The sequence below is a fragment of the Carcharodon carcharias genome, chromosome 2 (assembly GCF_017639515.1).
Source record: "Carcharodon carcharias isolate sCarCar2 chromosome 2, sCarCar2.pri, whole genome shotgun sequence".
NCBI lineage: Eukaryota > Metazoa > Chordata > Chondrichthyes > Lamniformes > Lamnidae > Carcharodon > Carcharodon carcharias.
Window position 1 is genome coordinate 66,880,798 of NC_054468.1, and position 14,656 is coordinate 66,895,453.

At 44.0% G+C, this 14,656-nt stretch overlaps 1 protein-coding gene across 4 annotated transcripts in view; it reads left to right on the forward strand.

Annotated features, from left to right (window-relative positions):
• Positions 1 to 14,656, forward strand: part of LOC121286914 (protein FAM124B) — a 50,781-nt gene that overhangs the window by 3,664 nt on the left and 32,461 nt on the right. For 2 of the 4 annotated variants that reach the window (XM_041204205.1, XM_041204213.1), the window contains exon 2: positions 9,290 to 9,322. Coding sequence is in view for 2 of the 4 variants with exons in the window: in XM_041204194.1 (XP_041060128.1) it covers positions 9,383 to 9,413 (31 nt within the window). In the remaining 2 variants the exon portion in view is untranslated. Of the gene's footprint in view, positions 1 to 9,289; positions 9,323 to 9,360; positions 9,414 to 14,656 lie in introns of those variants that run through there. The other 2 variants (XM_041204185.1, XM_041204194.1) reach the window with 2 other exon arrangements.

Consider the following 14,656-nt stretch of genomic DNA (forward strand, 5'->3'; position numbering starts at 1 on the left):
AGGAAAACAGTTATGGGGGTGTCACATCACTGCTCTTGATCACACTAAACAACACAATGCTTGAAGTGGTTAGCAGATTCTACTAGCTTGGGTCCATGGTGACAGGCAATCTGAATTGTTCCAGAACTCAACATAGACATAGGGAGAACAATTACCACCATTGGCTGACTCGTGAAATGTGCAATAAACTGTAATGAACAACTAGGACCAAGATACTTGATTTATGATGCCTGTGTTCTCAATACCTTGTTGTATGCCTGTGAAGCATGGATGACTTGCAACTATCAAGAAAGGAAGTTCAACAGTTTTCATCTTCAATGTCAGTGGTGCAATCTCGGCATTTCACGGAAGGACAAAATCACAAATGTAATGATCCTCTCAAAGGTAAATCGCCCAAGTATGCTTGCATTCATCAAGCAGAGATGACTTTGCTGGATCGAGCATGTTCACAGGATGGGCACATTTCCAAGTTACTCATCTCAGAATTCCCAGTCTATGACCTGCTCTTGTAGCCACAATATTTATCAGGAGCTTACCTACATACTAGGTCAAACAGCAAGCTCTGTAATTTGCCTAGACTGAAAGCAAAGAGAAAAAATGCAGTACATCTTGATCAGGGAACTACACCGTGCTGATGATACCGTGCTAGTCACTGACCCACAAACTCAGCTACAAAGGCTCATGGATTATCTCTCCCATGCCTGCAATTTGTCAGCTTCTGGTCAACAGTAACCCCCCAGGATATTGATAGGGGGGATTCAGCCATGGTAATGCCATTGAATGCCAAAGGGAGATGGCTGGATTCTCTCTCGTTAGGGATGGTTATTGCCTGGCACTTAAGTGGCAAGTAACATTTGCACCACACATCAGCCCAAGCCGGAATATTGCCCAGCTTATGCTGCATATGTACATGGACTGCTTCAGTATTTGAAGAGTCAAGAATGATGCTGAATATTGTGTAGTCATCCACGAATGTTCCCACTTCTGACCTTATGGTGGAGGGAAGGTCATTGATGAAACAGCTGAAGGTGGTTGGGCCTAGGACTACCCTGAGGAACTCCGACAGCGAGGCCCTGGGACTGAGATAAATGACCTCCAATGCTCACAATCATCTTCTTTTGTGCTTGGTGTGACTCCAACCAGTGGAGAGTTTTCCCTCTGATTCCCATTGACTTTGGTTTACTGAAGCCCCTTGATGCCACACTTGGTCAAATGCTGCCTTGATGTCAAGTGCAGTCACTCTCACTCACCTCTAGAGTTCAACTCTTTTGTCCATGTTTGGACCAAGGCTGTAATGAGGTCAGGAGTTGAGTGACACTGGTGGAACCCAAACTGAGCATAAGTGAGTGGGTTATTGCTAAGAAAGTGCCACTTGATAGTATTGTTGATGATCACCTCCATTACTTTACTGATGATTGGGAATAGACTGGGATGGCAATTGGCCAGGTTGGATTTGTCCTGCCTTTTGTGGGCAGGACTTAACCTGGGCAATTTTCCATATTGCAGGGTTGATGCCAGTGTTGTAGCTGTACTGGAACAGTTTGGCTAGGGGCACGGATAGTTCTGGAGCGCAAATCTGCAGTACTGTTGCTGGAATATTGTCGGGCCCCATAGTCTTTGCAGTATCCAGTGCCTTCAACTGCTTCGTGATATCACGTGGAAGGAATCGAATTGGTACAAGACTGGCATCTGCGATGCTGGGGACCTCAGGAGGAGGCCAAGATGGATCATCCACTGGGCACTTCTGGCTGAAGATAGCTGCAAATGCTTCAGCCTTATCTTTTGCACAGATGTGCTGGTTTCCCCCATCATTGAGGATGAGGATATTTGTGGAGCAGCATCCTCTCCAGTGTGTTGTTTAATTTTCTGCTACCAATCATGACTGAATATGGCAGGACAGCAGAGGTTAGAACTGATCTGTTTGGTTGTGTGATCACTTGGCTCTGTGTATCACTTGCCGCTTCTGCTGTTTGGTATGCAAGTAGTCCTATGTTGTAGTTTCACCAGTTTGACACCTCATTTCTAGCTATGCCTGGTGCTGCTCCTGGTATGCACTCCTGCATTCTTCATTGAACCAGGGCTGATCCCCTGTCTTGATAGTAATGGTAAAGTAGGGGAATATGTTGGGCCATGAGGTTAGAGACTGTGGTTGAATACAATTCTGCTGCTGCTGATGGCCTACAGTGCCTCTTGGACGACTAGTTTTAAGTTGCTAGATCTGTTTGAAACCTATCCCATTTAGCACGGTGGTAGTGCCACACCAGATATCTTCAATGTGAAGATGGGACTTGGTCTCCATGAGGACAGTGCGGTGGTCGCTTCTACCAATAATATGTGGATAGATGCATCTGTGACTGCAGATTGGTGAGGATAAGGTCAAGTAGGTTTTTCCCTCTTGTTAGTTCCCACACCACCTGCTGAAGACCCAGTCTAGCAACTATGTCCTTTAGGATTCAGCTGACTCAAGTCAGTGGTGGTGCTACCGAGCCACTCTTGGTGATGGACATTGAAGTCCCCCACCCAAAGGACATTCTCTGCCCTAGACACCCTCAGTGCTTCCTCCAAGTGGTGTTCAACATTGAGAAGTACTGATTTCATCAGCTAAGGGGGAACGGTATGTGGTAATCTGCAGGAGGTTTCCTTGCCCATGTTTGACCTGATGCCATGAGACTTCATGGGGTCCAAAGTCAATGTTGAGGACTCTCAGGGCAGCTCCCTCCCGAATGTATACTACTGTGCCACTACCTCTGATGGGCCTGACCAGTTGATGAGACAGGACATGTCTGGGGGCAATGGTGGTGTCTGTAAGGCATAATTCCATGAGTATGACTGTGTCAGGCTGTTGCTTGACTAGTCTGTTGGACAGCTCTCTCAACTTTGGCACAAGCCCCTAGATGTTAGTAAGGAGTACTTTGCAGGGTCGACACGGCTGAGTTTGCCGTTGTCATTTCTGGTGCCTCGGTCAATGCTGGGTGATCCATCTTGTTTCATTCTTTTTAGACTTCATAAGCAGTTTGTTACAACTGATTAGCTTGCTTGGCCATTTCAGAGGGTGTTTAAGAGCCAACCACATTGCTGTGCTTATGAAGTTACATGTAGGTTAGACCAGGTAAGGACAGCAGATTTCGTTCCCTAAAGGACATTAATGAACCACATGGGTTTTTACGATAATCAACAATGGTTTTGTGATCAGCGTTATGGAGACTAGCTTTTAATTCTAGATTTATTAATTGAATTTAAATTCCACCAGCTGCCGTGGTAGGATTTAAACCCGTGATCCTGCAGCATTAACCTGGGTGTCTGGATTACTAGTCCAGTGACATTACAGTTACGCCACCGTCTCTCCTATTCTGTATGGCAAGGTAGCCAGAGCCAGAAGACCAATATGTTGCCCAAAGCTTTGATTCAAGGATGCTTTCAAGCATGACCTGAAGGCTCTAAACATTGATATTCACACATGGGAGACTGTAATCAATGACAGAGGGAAATGGTGATATTTCCTGTGAGCCATCATATGCCATCATGGTGATCACTGGCCACAGTAGCTTGAAAACAGGAACCAATGTCGAAAACAGCAACCAACAATGACCCCTAGTAATCACGCCACATGCAGCACTTGTGGCAGAACCTGCCTCTCATGAATTGGGCTCTCCAGCCATCCACAAAAGTGCTATGAAGCTATAACATGGATTTGGTGAATGTCCATCACCTTACATAAATGGAAAGATGCCAACAGTGACAAACTATTATAATTTTGTAAATAGAAATCCTAGTGAAATATCATCCTTGGATATCAGCCTTACCTGAGTGATAGCAGTCTTGCCTTTGATTCAGTAGGTTTAAATTCAAGCCTCACTCGACCAGTGAGCAAGTGCTACATTATCATAGGTGAAGCATTCAGCTTTTGGATGAAACTCATAAAAGGCTCCTTTGCACTTTATAAAGAAGTGCAGGATAATTCACCCGATGTCCTGGTCAATATTTCACCCTACAACATCGCCAAACATGTCAACTGGCCATTTATCACCTAACTCTGTTTGCTTTCAAAACAACAATGACTACACTGCAAAAGTAGATGGCCGTAAAGTGCTTTGGGACATCCTGATGTTGTGATAGGTGCAGTATAAATAAAAGATTTTTCTTTGCTGTTTCTGTTTAGCGCATTCTGACCAATAGTCAGTGGGGATTTTTTTTAACTAAATAGAGTGAGTAGGTTTTGCTTTTAGCCTTGCCATAGGATTTGTTTGGTATAGCATCAAAATAAAATTGTTCTAACTTGCTGAAACTTAGAATGATAAGGTTGCAAATCAGTTATTTACAATTGTAACAAATAGCTGAATTTTCAGACCACTTTGGTAGTATAAACAGAATTGTCACCCTTTTAATATTTTCATCATCATTCATGCAAAGCTGCCAAAGTCATAATGAGGTTGGAGTTGGTATGTGGAAGATACACCACTTATAAGTTTCAGTGTTTAATCGGAAAAATGTGTTTTCTTTTTCTAAGAGCTAAGAAAGGACTTTTAGGATTATTGCTTTGCTATAGTATGTAAATACATTACTGGTTTGATTGCATAGAAATTCCATTTTGCAGATTTCCAAGTTACAGATTCAAACACTGTAATATGCAAGTCTTGCAGTATAAAACTGGCATTGGTCAGATAAATCACAATGCCCTTTGTTGATTCTGTGGTTCTAAAAATAACTCAAGCCTTGCAGACCTTTTTTTTCCCCATTTTAACTATTTTAGTTTTATCTCTCATTTTTTGATTTGCTGTACTTTGGTTTTTGCTAACTTTTAATTATGCAATTGTGGGATGTGGGTGGTGTTGGTTAGGCTAGCATTTATTGCCCATCCCTAATTGCCCTGGAGAAGGTGGTGCTGAGCTGCCTTCTTGAATCGCTGAAGTCTGTTCGGTGTAGGTACAGCCAGAATGCTGTTAGGGAGGGAGTTCCAGGATTTTGACCCAGTGATGGTGAAGGAATGGTGATATATTTCCAAGTCACGACAGTGAGTGGCTTGGCTTGGCGCAGCACTTCCAGGTAGTGGTGCTCCCATGTGTCTGCTGCCCTTGTCCTTCTAGATGGTAGTGGTCATGTGTATAGAAGGTGCTGTCTAAGGTGCCTTGGTGAGTTGCTGCAGTGCCACTTGTAGATAGGACGTGCTGCTACCACTTCTTCGGTGGTGGAGGGACTTTTGTGGTTGGGGTGCCAATGAAGCGAGCTGCTTTGCTCTGGGTGGTGTCAAGCTTCTTGAGCGTTGTTGTAGCTGCATTCATCCAGGCAAGTGGAGAGTATTCCATCACACTGCTGACTTGTGCTTTGTGGACAAGCTTTGGGGAGTCAGGAGGTGAGTTATTCGTCACAGGATTCCCAGCCTCTGACCTGCTGTTGTAGCCACAGTACTTATATGGCTGGTCTAGATTGGTTTCTGGTCAATGGTAACCCCCCGGGATGTTGATAGTGGAGAATTCAGCAAAGATAATGACATTGAGTGTCATGGGGCGATGGTTAGATTCTCTGTTGTTCGAGATGGTCATTGTGTGGCATGAATGCTAGTTGCTACTTGTTGGCCCAAGCCTGGATATTGTCCAGGTCTTGCTGCATTTGGACATGGACTGCTTCATTGTCTGAGGAGTCATGAATGGTGCTGAACATCATGCAATCATCAGCGAATGCCCCCACTTCTGACTTTGTGATGAAGCAGCTGAAGGTGGTTAGGCCAAGGACAGTACCCTGAGGAACTCTTGCAGTGATGTCTTGGAACTGAGACGTTTGACCTCCAACAACCACAACTACCATCCTTTGTGCTAGGTATGACTCCAATTAGTTTTCCTTCTGATTCCCATTGAGTCCAGTTTTGCTCCAGCTCCTTGATGCCATACTCTGTCAAATGCTTCCTTGATGTCAAGGTAGTCACTCTCACCTCATCTCTGGCGTTCAGCTCTTTTCCCATGTTTGGAAAAAGGCTGTATTGAGGCCAGGAGCTGAGTGGCCCTGGCGGAACCCAAACTGAGTGTCCGTAATTGGGTTATTCCTAAGCAAGTGCCACTTGATAGCACTGTTGATGACCTCTTCCATCACTTTACTGATTATCAAGAATGGACTGATAGGTCAGTAATTGGCCGGGTTGGATTTGTCCTGGTTTTTGTGTACAGGACAACCTGGGCAATTTTCCACATTGGCAATAAATGCCAGTGTTGTAGCTGTTCTGGAATGGCTTGGCTATGGGCATGGCAAATCCTGGAGCACATGTCTTCAGTACTATTGCCGGAATATTGTCAGGGCTCATAGCCTTTGCAGTACCCAGTGCCTTCAGCCATTTCTTGATATCACATGGATTGAATCGAATTGGCTGAAGACTGGGATCTATGATGCTGGTACCTCCGAAGGAGGCCAAGATGGACCACCACTCGGCAATTCTAGCTGAAGATTGTAGCAAATGCTTCAGCCTTATCTTTTGCACTGATGTGCTGGGTTCCCCCATCGTTGAGGATGGGAATATTTGTGGAGCCATCATGTAAACTGAGTTTTTTAATGGTCCACCGTCATTCAAGACAGGATGTGACAGGACTGCAGAGCTTGGATCTTATCCATTGGCTGTGAGATCACTTATCTCTGTCTATTGCTTGCTGTTTATGCCGTTCGGCACACAAGTAGGCCTGTGCTGTAGCTTCACCAGGTTGACGCCTCATTTCAAGGTATACCAGGTACTGCTCCTGGCATGCCCTCCTGCACTCTTCATTGAACTAGCGTCAATCCCCTGAGTTGATGGTAATTCTTCATTTATGGGATGTGGGTGTCACTGGCCAGGCCAGCATTTATTGCCCATCCCTGAGAGCAGGGGATATGCCGAGCCACAAGGTTACAAATGGGCCAGAATCTTACGTTAAAAACAAAAAACTGCGGATGCTGGAAATCCGAAACAAAAACAGAATTACCTGGAAAAACTTAGCAGGTCTGGCAGCGGAGAAGAAAAGAGTTGACGTTTCGAGTCCTCATGACCATTCAACAGAACGTTGGTCGGGCAGGTGCGTGCCTGACCCAAACGCATTTGAAATGATGTCAGGCGTGTGTCCCGACGCCATCGTGCACATGAGCAGTATTGAGGTCAGTCAGGTGCGCATGGGAGTCAGAGCCATGCCCACCGACAACTTAAGAGCCAATTAAGGCCATTAAAAACCCTATTGTCTGCAATTTTATGTTGCCTGTGCAATTTCGCCCTCGTCGCACAGACAATGTAACACAGAAAGGCAGGCAGCCCATTTTTAACTAAACCTCATCCAAGAGCAGGATGAAATACCTGGCAGTAAATATAATAAAAAATGACATCTTGGGGACTGTAGTTTTTTGAGTTCTGCTGTCACGTGCTTGAATATGTTGCATAGACACAGTTTGGTGCATTTTTTTCTTGTCATTTAATCTGTCCAGGTCTGCAGCTCCCAGAGGCATCTCCGCAGCAGCTGTCTGCCTTCAGGGAGCTCACTAGAAGTGCCCACCCACACGTTCACTTTTGTCAGTGCCCACCCTCTTCCCGCCCCTCTCAGCAGCACTGAGGCTTTCTCAGCACACTTTTCATGCTAGCTGGCCATTAATTGGCCAGCCAGCGTGAAATTGTGTTTGGGAGCGGAAGCGCCTTTCGTGTCTTGACATGCGTGCCAAGTGTGAAATTCAGGCCATTGTGGGTGAGTACAATTCTGCTGCTGCTGATGACCCACAGCACCTCATGGATGCCCAATCTTGAGGTGCTAGATCTGTTCGAAATCTATCCCATTAGGAAGGTGATAGTGCCACACAACACGATGGAGGGTATCCTCATTGTGAAGATGGGACTTCATCTCCACAAGGACTGTGTGGTGGCCACTCTTACCAATACTGTCACGGATAGATGCATCTGAGGCAGGCAGGTGGTGAGGATGCGGTCAAGTATGTTTTTCCGTTTTGTTCATTCGTCACCACTTTCCACAGACCCAATCTAGCAGCTATGCTCTTTAGGACTTGGCCAGCTCGGTCTGTAGTGGTGCTACCGAGCCACTATTGGTGATGGACAGTCTGCGCCCTTGACACCCTCAGTGCTTCCTCCAAGCGGTGTTCAACATGGAGGAGTACTGATTCATCAGCTGAGGTGGGGGAGGTGAGGGCGGTTTGGGGTGCTACATGGTAATCAGCATGAGGTTTCCTTGCCTATGTTTGACCTGCCGCTGAGAGTTCTTGGGGTCTAGAGCCAATGTTGAGGGTTCCCAGGACAACTCCCTCCCGACTGTATACCACTGTGCTGCTACCTCTGGTGGGTCTCTCCTGTTGGTGGGACAGGACATACCCAGGGATGGTGGTGGTGGTGTCTGGGACATGATCTTTGAGATGTGATTCTGTGAGTATGACTATGTCAGGATGTTGTTTGACTGGTCTGTGAGACAGCTCTCCCAATTTTGGCATTAGCCACCAGATATTAGTAAGAAGGACTTTGCAGGGCTGAGTTTGCTGTTGTTATTTCTAATGCCTAGCTTGATGCCAGGTGGTCTGTTTGGTTTCATTCCTTATTGAATTTCCAGCAGTTTGTTACAACTGAGCGGCTTGCTAGGCCATTTCAGAGGGCATTTAAGAGTCAACCACGTTGCTGTGGATCTGGAGTCACATGTAGACCAGACAAGGACAGCATATTTCCTTCCTTGAAAAATGAGTTTTTATGACAATCGATTCTTGGGCATCATTGGACTTTTTTATTTCCAGATTTTATTGGGGTTCAAACCCTGGTCCCCAGAACATTATCCTGGGACTTTACTCGTCCAGTGACAATGCCACTATGCCACCATATACCCTCATGTTTTAAATAAAATGTGGTAATAGCTTAATATAAAACTTGCATTTCGGTACTAAGAGGAAGTTAGGACATTCAACCTATTATTTGCAAGTGGAGAATTCAGCAATTTCATATTAACTTTTATATCCTGCAATAATGGTACAGGTAGTGTTTAAAAAAAATACTTTATTGCAATTGGTAGCATAATAGAAAATGATTTTTTTCTGAAATTAGCATTCTGAAACCAAAACTGACTTACACTGTATTCCAGGAACTCCCACAAGCCACTGAATGTATGGTATGAAAGATTTCAGGCCTCAACTATGCATGTGGCAAAAACTTTGAAACCTAGTATACTAAATTTGTTAAAACTTTGCTTCTTTCTCCCATTGATAATGTATTCTGTGCAGTGTTCTTTATGCAGTGTTCTTTTCTTTATGATTGGGCATATATAGTACTTAATCTTGCATTATTGTCATTTGTTTACAGGTCTGATTCCAGCAGGATGTCTTCAAGTAGTAAGTACGAATTACATTTGTGACCATTGCATCTCAACATATTCGCGGATCCTTGTTAAAATTAATGGAGAAAAAGGAAATGATCACTGTTGAAAGTAAGGGAAGGGATGTGTTACTTACTGCCTATAAACAATAAAGTGTAAATCTGTCTTTGCGCAAGGGAGTGTGGGAAAAGATTCATGTTTTAAGAAAGCTTTGTGCACTTGGAAACTTCCTGGCCCACCCTTTATTTCTTATGCTTTGATAATATTAATGTCCTTTTTTTAAACTGAAGATACAGTCAAAGAATGCAGTAAACTGAGAATATAACAAATTAATACCAGAACATATTTTTCAGTTTAATTGGAATGATATTTGTACACAAAGTGTGATGACGTTTCAATGCAGCACTGTTCGATCTATTTAATATTTGCTTACCCTTTCTGGTGCATTCAAATGTACCTTACTTGCTTCAATAGCCTGATGAATGCTGTCAAAGGCACCAAAATGCTCATTAGCAGAGGGCATTGCTAATTCTCTCCAGCGGAAAAGTAGGCATAAGTAAATGGCAGCTGCCGGTGGCTATTGGCATCTTGCTGGTTATTTTTATTCTGGCCTTGAATTGGTTGATTTCTTCGAGGAAGTTGAGAGTAGAATGCGAGTCATAGAAGTGAATGTGCATTTGTTTTGTTGTTGGTAAATTCATCCCAATGTATAAATGGGGCAGCTTGCATCATTAAACTACATGGCAGCATCAGGAACGTTGCATTCCCAAGCAACAAAAGAATTGGCCTGTTTTTTAAAGTAAGTTGGTTGTTCAAACACTTAATTACAGAAAATGAATTTAACAAACATACAGGTACAAAGCATCCCTGTGGTGCAAAATCTAGCAATTACTGTTTCTCTAAATAATTGTAAGCATACCATCTCCCTCTGAAGCTAAACTTTATCCTGGCAAATCTCTATCAGAGCTATGCTGATATCTTAGATCACTCTTATAAACCTTGTATTGGTTTAACAATCATCAAGCCAAACAACACTTGTTTGAAGTGATTTTGTCTGATTTTTCTTCCCATATGTTGTTTCTAATACTGAGCTTTAAGAGCTTTGTTTCTTCCATCAGTTTGGAAACCATAGTTGCATCCAAATCCCCATTCCGATTTTCATTGCTTTGGCAACCATAGCTCTCCCAAATCACATTCCTGACTCTCCCTGCAAAACCACTCAGTAGCATCATAGCCTCAGCATGCAATGTAGCAGAACTCTTAAAACCCACTACAGTAGATTAGTTGAAGCCAAGGTTATTTTTTCACTGACCTTATGAGAATGATATGGTTACAGGAATTTTGTTTGATTCTTCAAAATCTGTCCTACAGTATGCAGTATTTAGCAAAATCAAAAGAATTTAAACAATGGCACTGAAAACTGCAATTTAATGGAAAAACATTTGCCAGACTTCTGAATGCTGAAGAGTTGTGGGTTAGACAAAGGGTCTTGCCATTGAGGGCATACATGCTTTCTGGCCACTGGTGGACTGAGCAATTTGACATGTGCATAAGGCTCACGAAGAAGTTCTGAGCTGGTTGGTCTGTATGCCAGAGGTTACTGACTATGGAGGCCAGGGATGCTAATTATTTTTAAATACAATAGCATATCCTTATTAACCAATTTTACTAACTATTGTACAGAAAATAGAAGCGTTATCATTCAACTTACAAAATTTTCCAACTGTCACTCTTTTAAATATACATGGATATATGTTACCTGGCTTATCTTTCACATGGATAGTGTGAATGGATCCTATTAGGTTGATTTGTCACATTAAAGAAACCTCCTCATCTGTTTATCTTATGGAAAAGACTTTAGGGAATATAAGCCAGGAAGTACGCTACTACCATTAGACAGCTGGAGCCCATACGCATGGTACCACCCTTGATCCTCATTTGGCAAGCTTTCAATTCAACTTTACCACTATGGATAAATGCTAAGTAAACCTCTGCAAGGAGGGAGACATAACATAAAGGAGAATCATTCAGGTGTAAACCAGCATATCTCTTGGAGAGTTACAACAGCGAGAGGAAGTAGGTCACTCTTTGGCCATAGGGAGCTCTTTAAAAACAATTGGAGCAAATAAAACACAACTTTTTATTGTGAGCAATAAGTTACTTTGTTCTACAATGTCTATGATGTTAGAATGGTATATCTTTCAGTTAAGAGTCTTAGTCTGTGAAATTCGACAAGACCGAAAAATGAGCACAGCGATTGCAATGCGATATTAGTCTGCACCTATTGCCTCCGATGCAGACAGTGCACAGACTTTGTGCTGCCGGCTCAATTAAATGGTTAAATGTAGCCAGTGCTAAGCTCGCTAATGAGTGGCTGCACGCCTGAGCAGGGGCTCAAAATTGTGAGAGTCTGGCATATGTTCAAGCTAGCCTGTATTACATGAAATCAGTCTGCATCTCTTAAAGGGGAGGTAGATTTTGACTGGAGCAGATGCTTTAAGTCCTTGCAAGAGTGTGCTTGAAATGGAAAAGGCACACAGTTGCACCACCTGGCAGAGAGCGGGCTCTAAGATTTTCTGACAGTGCACTGAAGGCCTTGGTGCAGGAAGGGAGAACAGGAGAGATGTCACCCATCCACAGGAAACCAAGAGGACCTCCACCTCCTGTGTGAAGGCAGTGGAACCATATAGCTATGATTGTCAATGCAAGGAGTCCAGCTCCAAGGGCCTGAATACTGCGCCCACAGCATATTCACTGACCTCACACGGGTGAACAAGATCTAGGAATGGCTACTGGTTACAACTTTACCAGAATATCCAGATGGCCTCTGACAAAAGGGACACTAGGGGCATATATGATGGGGTAAAAAAGCTGCTCTGTGTGATCTCTCCTTTCCAAACTTCTCCTTTCTACACTTCACTGTGGGTTCAGTATCTAGCTCTTCCATGACAGGCAAGCTGTCTAGAGCTTCCTCAGTGACAGCGTTTCCTTGGAGTATAACTCATTCCGCCCATCGTTCCATCTGTTTATTACAGTCGGTGACAGTTACTGGTGACAGTTGAGAAAAGCCACTGATTCACCTGCCATTGGCAAAGCTCCAGGTAAGGTTGCTGCACCATTTAAACTCATCAAACATGGGAAGCAGCAATTCTGCAGCATCTGCACAGACTTCTCTGTCTCTGCTGGAGGGAGGGGGAAATGTCTCAGGATATGCGTGATGCAAAGATTCTGACCTCGTACTGTTACAAGATCAAAGACAATTGCAACAACTATTGAGGCATTTCCCCTACTGAGCATCATAGGAAAAGTATTTGTTGCAGGGTGGTTTCAGAACTGGAAGATTTACAATTGACATGATCTTCAGCTGCAAGAGAAAAACCGTGAGCAAAGGGGACCACTATATATTATCTTCATCAACCTCACCAAGCTTTTTGACAATATGAGCAGAGGGGGCCTACTTAAGCTTTTGAAAAAAAATTGGCTGCCTGCCGAAGCTGCTCTGTGTGATCTCTCCTTTCCATGAAAACATGAAGGGTAAGGTCAGCTATGATATCCAACATGGAACCCTTTGAGATCCGCAGTGGAATCAATCAGGACTCTGTTCCGGTATCGATGCTCTTTGGTATATTCTTCCCTTTGCTGCTGTCATGCCTGTAGTTCATCTACAGAGGCTGCCTACTTGCACACCAGAACCAATGGAAAACTGTCTAGCCTTGCCCACCTGAGATCCAAGACACAGGTGTGACAAGTCTTCAATGGAGATTTGCTCTACGCTGATGATGCCACACTAGAATTCCATATCAAGGAATACCTTCAGTGGCAAATGGACAGTTTTTCTCTTGCCTGTGAAGACTTTGGTTTGACTAGCAGCATCAGGAAGATGAGTGTCATGGTCTAGAACTTTGTCAATACTGATTGATAGTGGTAGGGCAATGTGATGCTGGAGGTTCTTTATTATTTTCACTATCACCAGTAATCTGTCACTTGATGCTGAAAGCAACACACATATTGCAAAAGCCGCAGCCCTTATGTCCAAGCTGAGTTAGAGATTACGGAACATCAGAACCCGACTGAGAACATCAAACTATGTGTCTACCAAGCCTGTGTCCTCAATGCCTTCTTCCACTGTAGTGAGACCTGGATAACACGTGCTAGGCAGGAGAAAAGGCTGAACAATTTCCACCTTTGCTGTCACCAAGGTACCCTTAGCATCTCTTGGCAGGACAAAGTCACCAACTCTGAGGTACTGCAGCATGTTAATTCCATCGGCATACACTCATTATTAAGCCAACAGGTCTGTGATGGCTCACCGAGTTCATCAGATGGATGACAGCTGTACACCTAAAAACCACCTGTCCAGCGAACTGACCACTGGGTACGACTTCTGGACGTCCATATCTCAGGCGCAGGCAATATATGAAGAAAGCGATCATTGATACAGACTGGTGGCAGATAGTTGCCAATGGCTGGGACCTCTGGAGGCTGGCTGCTTTAAAAAGATCGGACAAGATGAGGACAAACTGAAAACTCAGCTAGTTAAGTGGAAGGCCTGAAGAAAATCAAGTCAGTGAATTTTGCACCATCTCCGCCAACTGCCTTCACCTTCATGCCAGACGGCCATGCTGGAGTTGGGCTCCAGAGTCACACCACACAATGTTTAACCATTAAACTCTCTGTCTCTTCCTGTCCTGCTCTGCCTTTACCCAAATTGCTACACGGCTCTATTGCCTTGACTTTTGTCTTTAGATTTTTAAATCACCTAGATCACATTTTATGTGGCAGCATGGTTTTCATTATATGCATGCTATCTACGTGTTCATGGATTGGACACAAATCGTGAACCATGTTTTTTTTAATTCATTCATGGGGTGGCCATCACTGGCTGGGCCAGCATTTATTGTCCATCCCTAATTGCCCTAGAGAAAATGGTGGTGAGCTGCCTTCATAAACTGTTGCAGTCCATGTGGTGTACGTACACCCACAGTGCTGTTGGAAGGGAGTTCCAGTGACAGTGAAGGAATGGCAATATATTTCCAAGTCAGGATGGTGAGTAGCTTCGAGATGCATTTGCAAGTTGTGGTGTTCCCATGTGGTCAGCAGATAACCCTTGTCGCTCAGTAGCCACCCTCTGGTTTGTCACATTGTCTCAAATGCAGATGGTACAACGGATTGCTGCAGAAGGAAGGTATCTTAACAGCTGCAAGGATACCAAACATTGACTACATGATTCCTTGTGTATGGCTGTACACCCGCTGGGCATGAAGGGAACGGAATTCCCTCTGATTGCAGTACATGTCAGATTCTCTATGTGGTGACTGCAAAGGGACATGCTTGTGCTAAATGCCACCCTGCAC